Source organism: Lates calcarifer, linkage group LG18 (assembly GCF_001640805.2).
Source record: "Lates calcarifer isolate ASB-BC8 linkage group LG18, TLL_Latcal_v3, whole genome shotgun sequence".
NCBI classification, from domain to species: Eukaryota; Metazoa; Chordata; class Actinopteri; family Centropomidae; genus Lates; species Lates calcarifer.
The window spans coordinates 17,115,308-17,131,327 of NC_066850.1; the positions used below are offsets into that span (position 1 = coordinate 17,115,308).

The following is a 16,020-nucleotide window of genomic DNA, read 5'->3' on the forward strand; positions in this document are numbered from 1 at the left end:
CAGGGACCTCCATTTCATGTCTGTTCCTTTTTCTTTCTTTTTCAAATATTTTTTTATTAATTTTACAGCAGAGAAAAACAGAAAAAGGCTGTCTCATAAAAATTGGAATGTGTTGGAACAGATATAGAAAATCTGGGGAGAATCGACATCTTTATAAGTTTAGCATGGCCAATTATGGACGAAGGGAGAGAGGACCAGCATGTAATGCCAAGTTTACATTCATCAAAAGTTTTTAGCAAAAAGATCATAGAATGAAGTTGATCCACAAGTATCCTAAACCCTCCAGACACAGCCTTGAATGGAAAGAGAGACTGTGGTATATTCTCAGATAGAGAGTTCATGAGACCATGAGATTGGTTTGGAGGTATATAGTAGCATATCATCCATATATAAGGACAGTTTGTGAGTGATACCATAGCTAAGTGCTTTGTGGCCATCATAAATAGAGGGTGAAAGATGTCTGTTCCTTTTGAAAGGTTGATTGCTGTCAAAAAAATAAAGGTTGAAAAAAATCCCTGACCTTATGATTTGTCCAATGTGGTGACACCCTTTGTCCCTGTGTCTTTTGTACAGGACAAGAAACTGATAAAAGCTTTGTTTGATGTGCTGGCCCACCCCCAGAACTACTTCAAGTACACAGCACAGGAGTCCAAAGAGATGTTCCCCCGCTCCTTCATCAAGCTGCTGCGCTCCAAAGTCACCAGGTTCTTACGGCCGTACAAATAGACCCCCATAAGACCCCCATCATCCTGCGTCATTCCAAATCCAGCTCCCCACTTCTCCCCTGCCTTGGTTCAATCGTTGATGTACCTGTTCTATGACTAAACGCCTTCATTTCCTGTATTTGTCCTCAATGCTGTTTGTCACATGATGCCTTTCCTCATCTTTAAACCCTTTAAGTAGTAATACATGATTAACTGACATTCCTCCCTCCAGTTAATGCAGCTTTCTCTATTTGGTTTGACCGATATGGGTTTTTTGAAGGCCAGTTTTAATAGTTTTAGAATGTAGCAGAAGATACATGATATACTGTGTGTGTATATATTGTTTCTTTAAATTTGACCGTTATACATACATATATATCCAACCATCCATTATCTATACTGCTTATCCTTTAAGGGTCGTGAGTGTGGGGTGTCACCAGTTTGTCGCAGGGCAAGGCATATACAGACAACCACTCATACTCACATTCACACTTAGAAGCAGTTTAGAGTCACCAGTTAACCTAACCTGCACGTCTCTGTGGGAGGAAGCTGCAGTACACAGAGAAATAGTCAGACACACAGCAGCAGATGTTTCCCTCATTTGTCTAAGGTCAGTTAACATATCACACTATAAAAAAACACAAGGCTAAAGCAGCTGTTTTGTGGGTTTAGCATATTTAATAGGGACGCTGTATCTCAGCTGTTACAGTTTATATTGTAATGTATAGTGTTATTGAACAGTGTAATCAGTTCACTGTGAAAAGAAATCACAATTGATTTCATGTTTTGCAGACTTGTTATGTAGCTGTAGTCAGTGGAAGAATTTGCATCAGATCTGTAGTGGACATTGGTAACTGACTCACAACAGATACAGATAGAAAATGCTCAGCATTTTACAATTTGTTATTAAAGGCTGCTGTTTTTTTAACAGCTTTACAGATTAGTAACATGCTGTTATGTCTCAAAAATGAAAATAGCTTTGGGTGCCAGGTGTGAACCCATGTTTACTCATAACTGAAATGTGAGCTCACGACCTGGTAACTGAAAAGTACTAAAAGTAGGAAGGAAGGAATAATTTGACTTTGGGAAAACAGGCTTGTTAGCTTTCTTGCTGATAGATAAATGTTCACATCAATACCAATCTCATGTCTGTATAGTAAATATAACCCTACAGCCAACAGGCTGTTAGCCCAACAGTCAAGGCTAACAGCCTGCTACTGCCTGGCTCTGTCTAAAAGTAACAAAGTCCACCTAACAGCACCTTTAAAATTCACTAGTTAACATGCTATATCTTGTTTATTGAATATGTCTTTTAAAAAGAAGATGAAAAAGAGAAGAAAAGGAAGTATAAAAATGGCAAGTAGGAAGTTGGTTGGTTATGTGCCATTTCTCTGTCAGGTGCAGTAAAAGCTCATTCCTTTGAATTAGCACAGAAAACAGTCATATCTTTGTACCAGACAGAGTCATGCTGTTTCTCCCTCTTCCAGTCTTTATACTTTGTGCTAAGCAAGTTTAACTGTCTCCTTGCTCTAGCCTCATGTTAAACATTATTATTATTATTATTATTATTATTATTATTATTATTATTATTATTCATTTGCAAAGCATTCAAAAAGTAATTAATTTTGCATTCCTAAAATAATTAAAGTATGTGTTATCGTAAAGTTGTACCCCCAGTATTTAATTTAAGGCCAGTATCAGTAAACCTATATATCGGTCAAACTCTATTTCTACTCACCATATGCTCTCTTCTTTTCTCCAAACCATTCTCTGAGTTCTGCACCTTCTTTTGCAATCTTCTTTTCACTTTGTCCACCTCTCATTTTATTTTGCTCTGCTTTGAGTTGTTGTTTTGTTTTTGTAATATTTATACTGAACATGTCAGAACTTGCAGAAGCCCACATCACAGATGTTATTAGATAGGACAGACATATTAAATGTGTTAGAAAGTGTATGTTTGTGTGGACATACACAGGTGTACATGCCCACACACAGTGAATGCACAGTGGTCCCGATGTGCACGAGACAGAAATGAGAGAACAATGGGTGCACTTAAAACACATTTTAACATGAAAAATAAATTGAAAGAAATGTTAAAGTCGGGAAATCTAAACCATTTCACCTCGATGGGTGCTTTATCCATCGGAGCACAATGAAAGATTTAATGGGGTGAATCAGAAAGTCAACATTGTCATTTTTTTAATTAAAAAAATAACAAGATGAGAGAAACTACCTGCAAGTAACAGATTGTTACTTTAGAGAGAAATGTTTGTGATGTAACTAATATTTGGAACTTTAATTGCACTTGAATTTTATATGTTAAACTGTAGGAGAAAAAAAGATCTAAGTTACGTATTTGTTACCTTTTTTGTGTTGTTTTGAAATGTGCCACATGTGGCAGCAATGAGAGAGAAAGACAGCTGTCTCCTGGTATTGCTCTCAATCTGTAGCTTACAGTTAGCCCCCAGACTCTCTCAGTTACAGTAGGTTCAAACCCCATTCATGCACACAGCGAGGAAACATAGACTGAAGCGTCAACATCTCAGAACCCGAGACTGTATGTTCAACTAAATCTCTCAAAGAAAAGACAGTGCAACGTTGCATCACTCAAACTTCCCACTACAGTGTTTTCACTGCCCAGTCCTGCTTCATCTCTTAAGCATGTCCTATAGCTGCCAGAGAGATGGAGCATCACCATAAAGGCTTCTTGTATGATGGCACTACATACATACATACAGTACTACTACAGTATATACCTGTTTCTAAAATACTAATATCTGCATTCACCAAGATGCACTCTCTTTCCATTAAATAGGAAGTATAGTGTGTATACTATGCTTTTCTTTTATAACCCAACTAAATGTTTTTGTGTCATTCCCATTGGTACTAATATGTCTATGAAATCCTATACTGCATATTGAAGATGGACTCGATATCTGCACAATGCGAACGCGACTGGAGTTGAAAAACGTGTACAGTGTGACTGGGGTGTTGGTCTGGAGGTCAGTCTAGTGACAGGGACACAGTCGTAATAAGAGGTATTTCCTGTCAAAGTGTCTGTGTGTTTGTAGCACTTGCAGCTTCAACTGTCAGCCAGTGAACTCTGTCTGTGTTTTATGTTGTTCATAAAGAAGCTAGCTTCCCCTGACAAATGGTAAAAAAAAAAATGCATTTGTATATGTGCATATGCATATACATGTAATATTCCTTATTGGTGTTAATGCTTCTTTAGTTACTAAACCCAGCAGTCTCATTATTCATGGAAGGAGAAAGTTCCTACTCTTTGTGCTGGGCACAAGGATGATGAGGGGGTGTCATTGCTAATTTTCTTATCAAAGCCCACTCATTTTGGTTGAAATAAACATCCTGGACATTTTGCATATTATAGCTCTCATTTTTCAAAGCATAGGTCTTAAGGTTTCCTTACACCTGTGTCAGCACTATAGAAATAAACTTTCATAATTGTAATGTAGTTGAGATAACAGTGAACAATTAGTTGCTTAATTTTTACTGAAGTTTTCATAGCTGTGTATATGTGTGGTATTTCATTTGGAAGCTTTTTTAGAATGCTCCTTACTGGGGTGTTCCAGGACATATTGAGTTGAGTTCATAATGTTGTTGTTAGAGCAGCAGCTTTTTAAAATCAAGCCTGTAGCCAAAGATAAGCTTAATAGGCTCAATATGAAACACAATCTCTGTAGCTGACAAAACAGTCTCACCTCAAGGTCCATTTAGTAGCTGATCTGGAGCTTTAAATCATATCGCACAGTCTTCATCAGCGGATGGACTTTGCAGAGTTGAGTGGAATGAGCAATGAAAATGAAATTGCTGAAATATTTCGTTTTTGTGAGCATGCTTCAGAGTTCAGTCATGACCAAACTCCATTAGCTGATGAAGATCATGCAAGATGCTTGAAAGCACATTAATCACTGAGTGGGCATTGAGGTTAGGTTTTCTTATCAACTGCATTTTCTGTGGTGAACTTCATTTTTCCTGCCCGGCTGTATACTGTCAAGTTACTGTATTATTCAAATATCACAGGGATAATCCAGTCACAAAATGTGGGTCATGTAGATATACACCATCACATCTCTGTGCTCAGATCAGTGTTGCTGTGAACATTTTGACAAACCTAGGTTTCCTTTGGGGAAATAGCAACGCAGCACCTGCTAGCTAGCAAGCTGGGTGGTTGGTGACACAGGAACACTCCTGGAGTTCCAAAATGTCATTATTGTTTATCTTGTTTACCTTTTAACTTTAAGATATGATAATAAAAGTGACTAAAAATCACTACTGATAGATTTTTCCAGTTTCTGCACATTGATTTTCATAGTGTCCTGAAATAAAACTAGTGGCTTGAAGGTAGGAAATCAATCAAAGATCTTATGCTTTGGAAAATGGTCTGAAATCACATGAAGTAAGCAAAACCACAAGTATGGTCCTGCATAGCAGTAAACTGCTCATATTTCAGGGTTTTATTCCAAAACAAGATATTGAATAGTTGAGAGAATCAGTAACAAAATGGGAAATCATTAAAAGGTATATATTTCTATTGGCATCGGCTGATAATCACCCCTTAGAATAGATAAACTCTTTAACCATCACCCCAAATGTCAAATCATTTGTCCAAAAATGAAAGCATACTGTTGTTAGGTATAGTTCTAGGCCTTACCAAATAGCTGCCACACAGACATGTTATGGTACGGCCTACTTCCTGTTTGAAGTGGGCACTGTTCACTATGAGTGTTATGGAAAATGATATGAAATGCTCTAAAATTTATGATTGACTGTTTTCTTTTCCTGAGAATGTATTCTGTTGTGAATGGGTGGGTGCATGTGGTGTGTGAATGTCTGAGAATGAATGTATGAGCAGCAAGTGTGAGTGTTTCTGTTTGTGTGTGTGTGTGTGTGTGTGTGTGTGTGTGTGTGAGCAGTGAGTTTTTGTGCTGGACGTCTGTGATAGAGAAAGAGACTGTGTATGTGTGTACTTAAGTCCATTTTGTAGAGGAATAATTTTAACGTTTGTGTTAGTCGGTTGTACCCAAAGAGAGAATCTGTAACGCAGTGTTGTGCCATTGTTTGGTCCATGAAACTCCAGTACTGAACAAATTAAATAAAACAGTAGCAGAAAACAGATTCACGTTTCTTCTGTGTTTCCATGTAAGTCTTCTCATTCACAGTGAACGGGCTCAGATGAGCATTTGGAAAGACTTGTATCTGCCCGTCTTATCTCTGATCTTTCCGCACAACTCGCCTTAAGTACACTTCCAGAAACTTTTAGCTGACTCTGCTAATAGCTTCTTATCTTCAAGCACAGCACAGCAGATCTGGATGCTACATCAGAAACATTAATCATCATTCATACTGGGAGGACTTTCCCATTATAATTCTCTTTCTTTGTCTTATTTTACTCAGTAGGTGAAGAGAAGTGAGTTCTTCAGACTCAAACGTTTAAAACATTTTTGGTCTTTATACTGAATCCTTCCAAAAAAGTAAAGCCTGACAAACTGGATGTCACAAAATAAGAGCCATATTAAAATAGAATACTTCATTCAGAACTCTTTCATAAACTTTTTCAAATATTCCTTAACTCACTTACTGATGTGGACATTTATGCCTCTAAGGCGCTGTGTGTGATTTTGATCATAAGTCAGACACTATATTAAAAAATAATAATAATAATAATGCATCAAAATCAGTGCTGTTGCTAATAATTGACATATCCCACACTGTATTAATCCAAAAGAAATTTTTCTCCTTAGCATTTATTATATTGAAAATAATTAATTTTTTGTGTCTTTTTTCCCAAAAAGCAACAGTGACTATCATGTACACAAACTGGCATTTAAAGGGCCAAAATCCTAAAAATGATATTAATAAATTATATTTTTATGGTAGTTTTTTGACACTCACATTTGTGTCCTCTAATGATCTCAATGCAACTTTTTTAAAAAGGTGTACACAAATGAAATTCAGTAGTTTCCAGGAGTGGATGAATGACTTTTGTATTTTCTCCTTATTTGGTTCATGCTGATATTTTGACCACATGCATATCACATTCACACTGCACCTAAGCTAACAGCTAAATGATGACACATGGCTTTGTTTCACACTTGAAATGTTCTAATTTCTATGTTATTGAATGCTGATGGTCATATCGCCGCTGCATTACCTGACACTCCTCACACTGTCAATCAGCTGACACCCCCAGGAAGAAGAGAAATAAACATGTCACCTTACAAACCGTAGTGAGGCATTCTGTGTAGTCTTCTTTATTGTGCCTTTCCCCCCCTGACAGTGTAAAGTTTGCATTTTTAAGACATAAATAAAAGAATTCCATGTGCTTGGATTATAAAATAATCAGGGGACCCAGATACACAAACAATGGCCCATAACTCTGACTGGCAGTGGCAGTCTCTTTCCTCATTACTGTAACTCCTCAGCTGCCTTGCTGTTGGTCATTAATCATATTTGACAGGTAGATCTGATATTTCCTACGTGATCTTTCCAGGACGTCCAATCAGCAGCCAGCATCTGCAGGCAAATGCAACTGTGCCAGATGCTGAGATTTCTCTCCCTTTACTATCTTGTTGCCTTCACTCCATCAATCGCTCTGCTGAAAGTTCACTGGATATGAAGCGAGAGAGACAGAACGTGGACTGACTGGGTGAGAAAAGTGTGACACAGTGACTACGCGTTACTAAATGTATACTGACAAATCAGAGGGGAAAATGAATGATAGTCCAAGTCCAAGTCCTGATTCTAATTTGTCAAAATGGACAAATACATAATGCAAATACATAGACCTAGTGTAGAGTAGTGTAGCTTTAACATGATTTTAACCACACCCCATTATCTCTGGTTTCTGGCCACCTGATGAATCTAAGTGCAGTATTCCCCGTCTTTTAGCTCTGAAACCTTGAGTCTCTGTTCACCAGCTAATCTCAAACCGGTGTCAGCCTCCTGTTTGCTGCTGAGAAGATAGTGTGCAGCAGGACTACCAGAGTCACGGCCTGAGGTGTGACCTGCTGTCTCTGTTATTTAGTATTTTCTCCCTGTTTCTGGTGTTCACCTTCATGTGTTATTTTTGGTTTTCCCTTCCCTCATGTCTCCTGGACTTATTTTGTAGTCACATGTCCTGGTGTGTTTCCTGTGTCTTTATTTTGGTAATGGTTGCCTGGCATGTCTTTTGTGGTTTTACTTCCTCCTCACGGTTTCTGTCTCACCAGAGTCCAATTTGTTAATTAGCCTTGTCTGTGCTCCTGACTTGCCAGGTTTTTACCTTATATCGTGTCATCCTTGTGTTCCTGTGTTTCCTGCTGTTTTCCTTGGACTTTATTTTCTGGATTTTCCACTGCCATGTTTGACAGTGAGTTTTTGGTTCTCCTTTTGTTTTGAGTTGATCTTGAATAAATTACAGTCTGTACTTTGGGGCCGTCTCCTAATTTTGTTGGAAACAGCTGCCTACTGCTGCTGGAAACAAGGCTGATGAGAGCTGTGAGACTGAGCAGTAAAGTTGTAAAGCCAAAACAATGAGCTGAAAGATGCCAAACCTCTACACAGAGCTAAACACCTATCATATAAAAGTGGAAGTACTAATGCAAACAGGTATATAATCAATCAGAGGTTTCTTTTCAAGGGTCTCTGTATATTAGTATAATAACATTATCACCTGTAGTGAAGGCATTTCCAGAATCCTCACATTCTCCTTTAGCCCTCTGGATAAAAAAGTATTTTGTCTGTTTGCATGATAAAGAGGTTTTTTAATGTGTTTCTCAAATAACTATTTCCTAACCTGGAAGCTGGAAATGACAATGCGTCCCTCATCTTTTTGTACAACACAAAAATATTAATGGTTTGCTTTGTTTTAAACTAGGAAATGACTGTAACATTAATATAGACAAATAATAGTTTGGTTCAAAATGCTTAAATCGAGTAGAGATGCACACTTCCTTCCACCCCTTTACTTATGCAGCAGACAGAATATTCTTTCATCCAGATGATTAGAGGATTTTCTGGGGACTCTGCTAATATTTTCAGAACAGTGGTATCACTTGTTACAGTACCGTGAGGCTTTTTAAAAGATCAGCAGGTAATTATTTTCTGGAAGATAATTAACTGACAAGTTGAGCGTATTTGTCCAGCAGATGGCACACTCACTCCAGCCTACGACTCCGGATGCTTCCACTGTAACTTTGGCGGTTATGGATGCATTTGTTTGAGCTCCAGATTGTGGTCTATTTGTTTAGCTCATTACCAGCCTAAATCCCAGTCCAATTACCTGTGGATAAACAGAAGCAGAGGTGGTGATATGCTGTAATGCTGTAATTTGACTGATTATCCCTTACACAGCCAATAAATGGTGGGGAGTACTTTTCCTCTCTTTCATTTCAGCCCACAAACAAGGATTTAACTGGTCCAAGCTTATCAAGGTTTACCACTACACGACTGTTTATTGATCTACTGATCAATAGTAATAGAGATCACTGACAAATATTCTGATCAGCAGGATAAATGTGTCTCAAAGGTGGATGGATGGATAGAATACACTTGAATCACAAACATGGACCTCTGCAAAGGAACACACACACAACACACACACACACCACACACACACACACACACACTAATAAATTCTTGGTTGGCTTAATGAATAGACTTATTCAGTACTGGTCCAGGGGCCAAAGGCTCCAGGGCCCACAAAGCTAGAACCTCTATTTGAAGTGACTTGAAATGTTTTCATTTCATTTCATCTTTTAATATGGGCACATAGTCTCAGCTAATGTTTATTTTATCTATTTTTATTTGTGTTCTTTTGTGGTTTTTTTTTCCCACATAATACAACAGATACAGTGTGCCTGTTGAACTGTGTAAACTTTTGAAGCAACTCAAGCATTTTGGCAGCAGAATGACTCTTCAGAAATTATAACCTGCACTGAGATTCATTTTTAATACTCTGTATGATACTAGTGGAGAGGTGTGTCAGTGTAGATCTGATCTGGATGTCTAATGCCCAGCCTGAAACCAAGGAAGCATTTTAACCAGCAGCAGCACTATATGGTTAAGGTGAACCTGCATAAAACAATGGGCAGAGATGCAGAGCGAAGGCTGGTTGGGTGGGTGGTGGTGCTTTAGTAGGTAGGCGGGATGGGCTTTTATGTGTCTGTGCCCAGAAGCCCATTGTTTCATTATCCATATGGCCATCCTTTAAATTTTCTCAAATCAAGCGTACATATATTTTTTCCACTGGAGTGAGACGGTCCCACCTCCCCCTCAGTCTCATTCCTTAGACTCTCTCTGCTGGGGATTTTGAGAAATGAGCCATGAGGAAGAAAAGACAGATTCATGCACCAACATCAGACTAGAAATTTCCTGAGAAAAGTTGACTTGTATTTGGAACAAGTGAATACACTGCACCATCATCACTGCTCGTCATCAGAAAATTACAGTTTAAGGACTAAATTACAATGAGTTACGTTACTACAATTTCTCACACATTCAGTAGCCTACATTTACTCCAAACTGTCCATAAGTACATACTTTATTTTACCTCAGAATTCCACTCCTCTACATCTGCTTTGCAGTTGTGATATTTCAAGGTTTTATTTTCAGAACTTATGAGTTGATTAAAATGATGCTCTGCCCTAAACAATCCAAAAGTATATGAAGTAGGCGAGTTAAAATATACTCGACCTGACCCAGTAATTCAGTGTAACAGTGACAGGGGTCATTGTGCAGACTTCATCAGTTGACTACTCTGTACTTCTGGCTGCTCCAGTCAGAATTACCTTCACGTTTTGCTACTTTGTTTTCTCAAGTAAAACATTTGAATCCTTCTTTTGTGAATGAATAAATAAACCAAAACAGACTCTACATATGACATTATAAGATATGACATATAAGATATGACATGCGTCACCTTGTTAACAGAAAACGATTTGATCAATCGAATAAATAAACAGGCTATGTCTTAAGAAGTCAAATTTTTTTTTAAGGGTGACGAGGTTTAGATTGGGGAATCATGGACTCATGATCTCAGTGTTCTAAATCCTGCAGCCGGTCTTCGGTGGTCCCAGTGGGAACCTTATCACCAGCCGCCGTGATTTCGGTCGCTGTGTGACCGGGAATGAGCTCTTGCAGAACCCGCGCAGTCCCCCCCCCCCCCCTTTACTCCCTCCTCCTCAGCTCCTCCTCATCGTACCCTCACCGGGAAACACGGTGGGCAGGACTGATCCGAGAGAGAGAGAGAGAGAGAGAGAGAGAGAGAGAGAGAGAGAGAGAGAGAGAGATCTCCACGACGCTCCACCGGTGCACCACGGGGTGCGCATTCAAACTGACCAGCGCGTCTCTCTCACAGCGCAGACACCTTCCTCTCCTCAACATCCATCACCGAGCAGCTTCTCTGCAGCTGACCACAGGAGCCGGTAGGTTGAATCCTCTTCATTTCCTAGCTGCATTTATGTGTTTTTAAGCAGATGTTTGCACAGAACCCACACAGCGCTGCATCTTCCCGGCTTAATCTCGTCTCTGAGCCCCCCCTTCCATTTGATTTTTTTTTTCTCTTTCTCTCTCACATGTGAGGGAGGGGGGGGTCCTGCGGTCGTTTAAATAGTCTGGGTTTTAGTAAAGGCATGCATTTACGCCACAAGATATAACGCTTTCCAGCAGGGCTCACCGGAACGCTTTTATGTAAGATTAGATTTCAGTAGCACCACATCCAAAGGGCAATGTCTCCAAGTACAGCACGGGCTGCGGAGGCTTACTGGAACTTCCAAACACCCAGAGAGAGACAGCTGGTGCAGCCTGTGGGTCCGAATGGCTGAAAAGTTTGGTTATAGTTGAGTTAAACAGAGCGCAGACTGTGTGGAGGGGAACTTGAAGCTGATCATTTACAGGAGCGCTCTGATAATTCAACTGACAGAAATGACTTTCTGATTTTAATTAGAAGTTTGCTAAAAAAAAAAAAAAAAAAAAAAAGAGTCCTGGCAGCCAGTTAACTGAAGCAAATTGTGTGGGAGTGAATTTAAGGTGAAGTTAGTTGGGAGTTGAGGCAACACAGAGGAAAATGTTGAATCTTAGAATAATCACCGTTCTTATTTTTCCTCCATATTTTCACATCTTGGATGAATTTTCTTTCTGTATTCAGGCTATGCATAAAACATACTGTAATTCAGTGCCACACTCAGATGCACTTTAATCTTGAGTGTGTCCATATGTGGCAAAAAAACAAGTGAAATAGCAGAGAAGGTTGCCACACGAGTTTAATGTGAGGGCTGCGTGTTAAATATGAGAATGTGCCCATGAGGAGAGAGAGCATCAATCAGACTCCCTCTCCCTCTGTTTCTGCATTTATCAGCCGCTCTGCAGCCTCACTAACATACAGTACATTACAGTGCTCTGCTCTATCTGTGTGTTCTGGTCTATACTGCTGCCGCTGCCAGTGGCTTTGTTCCTACTCTCTTCTCCCTAGTTGGTTTACTGACAGGCTCGGGGCCCATTAGATTCAGGGACCCCCTAAGTTAGAGCCTCTGCTATAATCACCATCTCTCACTGCAGAGAGTGACTCAGTCATGTCAGTTGTGGAGCTCCAAAAATGTTCTCTGAATCATTGATAGGTTTCCTCTCCACATTTATAACATTCAAAATGTACATAAAAATCTATGTATTATATCTGAGCGACAGTTAATTTTCATGTGGCTGTGTTAGCCATGATAAAAGTTCAAGAGTATTAAAAAATATTACATATGAGAGGCACCTTTCTCTTTTTTTCGTGTTCGGGCTGAACCTGAATACAGACAAATAAAATGTCTCCAGGTTTGATCCTCTCTCTTGAACTGTTTCTCTTTACGAGTTCTCTCTACAACTGGTGTGCTTTTTGATGGATTTTTTTGTATGTAATGAAAAAATTTTTTAATTTTAATTCCAAAATCATAAAATGGTGCAGATATCTGGATGATGTGCGCTGTCTAATTCAGGCAACAAGTAATCAATTTGTGATTCTGATCTATTGTGAGCATGATTTAAAAAAAGGAGTAATATGTAGAGAGAGTTGAACAGCTGCCTCATCTCTACTCTATACAAGAAGAAAACTAGTCATAATACACCTCTTCCAAAAAGCCAGTCTTGTAGAGTGACTTTGTCACTTGACTAAGACAAAGGGACAGTGTGAGGAAGCTCTTCTTTTTGAACCATTTCACCAAAATATAGGATATTTATTTTTGCTTTATTTGTATTTTTCAGATACTGGCTTGTGTAGATTCATAAACATTTTCTATTTTTAAGCCATGTTGAGGATCGCTGTAATTCTAATATTTATGGTTGCACACTTTAAAATGCAGCAAAAGTAATTGGAGGATTTGCATGATGTGAAGTAAACCTGAAATTAAAAGCGCAATCATGGTAATAAAACGTGAAGAGAAAAGTTATATTTAAATTAAGCTGTATGATTTAAGGGTTCAGTATGATTCAAACGAGCTCGGTCGTGTGACCTATCATCCAACAGCATCCTCGTGACTGCAGCCCTCTGCCTCCCTGCTCCTTCTGTAACACATTGTCTTTACCAGCACATTAGCTACAGCAGCTTCAGTCGTCCGTCTGTGCCTCCACAGGATGCGTTCAGGCACAGTATTTAGTGTAGGTCACCGGCCATTTGGCAGCACTCAGAGCCCAAATTCCAATCACTGTAGTTACTTTGCAGGTTCAGATTCCTAATACAAAAATAAAACCAACAAGTAAATGATGTATTAATGATAGACTGTAAAGGCTAAAATAAGATCCACCTTTACCAGCTGTGACATTAAAGTGATATACATGAACAGTGACTGGTAATGCAGTCAGCGCAGACTGCTGCATTGGTTAAATAAACATCTATATTATGTACTATGAGATGCACATGAGACACACATCTAAAACATGGCTGAAGTGCCTCCTGTGTAGACAAGCTGGTAGAGCTTTCTATCTAATTGTGTGTCTTTGGAATGTGGATGCAGTGAGCTGTACACATGAGGATAAGTACGCGCTTTTGGACACTCTCTCCTCCATGGTGTTCGTGGTGATGGACAAAAGTATTTGTGTGACATGTGAGAGAAGTTAAAAACCTGTCTACTTTCACACTTCTGCACAACTGACCAGTTGCTGGTTAGGATCCAGTCCCAAAGAGCTGAGACCAGTAGATCTCTCATCAGAGCTTCGTCTCTCCCACCTTTTTTTATTAGCTGTGTAGAAAACTAGGTTCTTCATTCACTATTATTTCCGCTGGATTAAATAACAATCATTGCTCTTGGAAGATTACATCAGTAATGCCAGAAAAAAAAAACACTAAATGACAAATTCACTTTGACTTGTTGACTTTGTTGATACTGGTTTCCAGAAAGAATTATCTGCCAGATATGAGGAGCAGAATTTTTTGACTTTAGACAGAGTGAATACCCTGAGGGGTGTGAGTGGACAAAGGGTGCTGCTAAACTTTGTCGACTAAAGATTTAGTCATCCTGTGTAGCCTGCGTGATCTAGAAAACTGCGTCTGAGCCCAGAGTGTTCCACTCTCAGCATTTGCTACCGCGTTTCTCTGTCTCACACGGGCAGTGAGAGGCTGTCACTGTCACATTCATGACAACAGTAACACATTTAAATATGCATGCACAGGCCTGCATACACACCAGTGTGTGTGTGTGTGTGTGTGTGTGCACAGGACACACACTTTACTGTATGCACCCCTGAAACACATCCACAATGCATGCTGGGATTTGCCCGTGACAAACAACCACAGTGTGAAGTGTGTATCTGTCACGTCGGTGTGCTGTCAGCGTGTGAGGTTGCAGTGAATGAGGAATCGAGATGGCGCACCGACATCGCATGGCGGTCTAGGCGGACTTTGCCAAAGCTGCCGGTCCCCAAATTATCACCTCCCTCTCTCCCGGCATCCTTGTCATCTCAGCACCTCTCGGAGGCTCCGCTCTGTCCCAGCAGTTGCCAGACCCTCTGAACAATGAGCCGCAAGAGCTGAGTCTGAGTCTTAATAGGCAACATACACATATGAAGGCCTCACACACCAGGGATGGCCACTGAGAACATTACAGGAAATATTTAAAGGAACACAAATTATAGAGCATTAATAAACAAGAAGTCACTGGCTCTGGAATTACAATTTGCAGCCTAACGTTCTGCAAAACACCTGCTTTTCATTTAGGTTTCTATCCAAGGTGAATTGTGCTTAGACTGCTTGTGTGGCTCTGTTAGATTTAAATGTTAACAGTATTTGAGCTAACAGATGTACTTGTACTGCATTAGCTGGAGGGGATGCAGTGTTTGCCTGTGTGCTTTCAAGTTCCCCTTTTTTAACGGCGTGCAGCGCTAACAAATGTTCAAACATATTTGTGGTTTTCACACCCTTCTACAATGAAGGTTTTGCATGTTCTTTCCCAGTCTTTTCAGTATATTCTTTGAGGTTGGCAACAAAAACTCATTTTTCTTAGGCTATTGAAGTCAGCGTGTCTATAGGATGGATCTCCCTTTATGATGTCAACTCATGTTATTGTATGTGAGGTGTATATATTCTTTACATAAGATGGAGTTCATCTTTTTGATAATTCTGATCTTTGTTATTTATTTTGCAATATTAGTTTTCTTTCTTTGTCACATATACTTTTCTGAAAATGTTATTGTCTTTTACTTTAGATTATCTGTTTAATTTATATAAACAGAATTTTTTAATTGCATTATAAATTCAATGATATGTACTGTTTCCATTTGGTTCCTACTACATTTATAAATTTACTGCAATTGGAAAGGTGGTATTTAATATTTTCCTGCAGTCATCACTCTGTCATTCAAACAGCAGGAGCCACATTGTTCACAATACCTCTGTGAACTAATGTGACACCTGCTTTGAGGTACCCCCAGTCAACTGCACACATACCACTTTAGGTGGTCCTCCTGCTCGGGCATCATCTACTGGTGATGCTTCGATGAAAGGAATTTTCCCTGAAGGTAAAAGGAAGTGAGAACAAACAGCTGATAAGGATTCTGTGGTTGCTTCTCAGTCAAGTTCTTTTTTTTAAATTTTATTCACCTGTCAAAGAGTTTACAGTGTGTTACAACTTTGTTGAATTCTACAGCCAGTTTGGTAAAATACACGTGTGAACATTTTCCTCTCCGCCATGGCTGAACTTCCTCTTGGAAACAAACTCTGAGTGTGATCACATCAAATAATTAAAAAAGGATCCAAAGGTTGTCACATACTCACATGCTCATTTGTCACGTACATTAAATGGAAAGAGGCTTACTCTGGAGGCTATTATAAGAGTTAGTCAGAATA

The 16,020-nt window shown here is 39.3% G+C and overlaps 2 protein-coding genes across 5 annotated transcripts in view; both read left to right on the forward strand.

Annotated features, from left to right (window-relative positions):
- The window catches only part of scube1 (signal peptide, CUB domain, EGF-like 1), a 99,523-nt gene extending 93,683 nt beyond the window's left edge, over positions 1 to 5,840 (forward strand). For all 4 annotated transcript variants that reach the window (XM_018697181.2, XM_051077534.1, XM_018697183.2 and 1 more), the window contains one exon: positions 574 to 5,840. In XM_018697181.2, the coding sequence (XP_018552697.1) occupies positions 574 to 726 (153 nt within the window). In that variant the 3' untranslated portion in view covers positions 727 to 5,840. The remainder of the gene's footprint in view (positions 1 to 573) is intronic.
- A 5,052-nt stretch (positions 5,841 to 10,892) lies between these two features.
- mpped1 (metallophosphoesterase domain containing 1) overlaps positions 10,893 to 16,020 on the forward strand; it is an 80,920-nt gene continuing 75,792 nt past the window's right edge. Inside the window, exon 1 of the mRNA XM_018697190.2 lies at positions 10,893 to 11,128. The gene's annotated coding sequence lies outside the window, so the exon portion shown is untranslated. The remainder of the gene's footprint in view (positions 11,129 to 16,020) is intronic.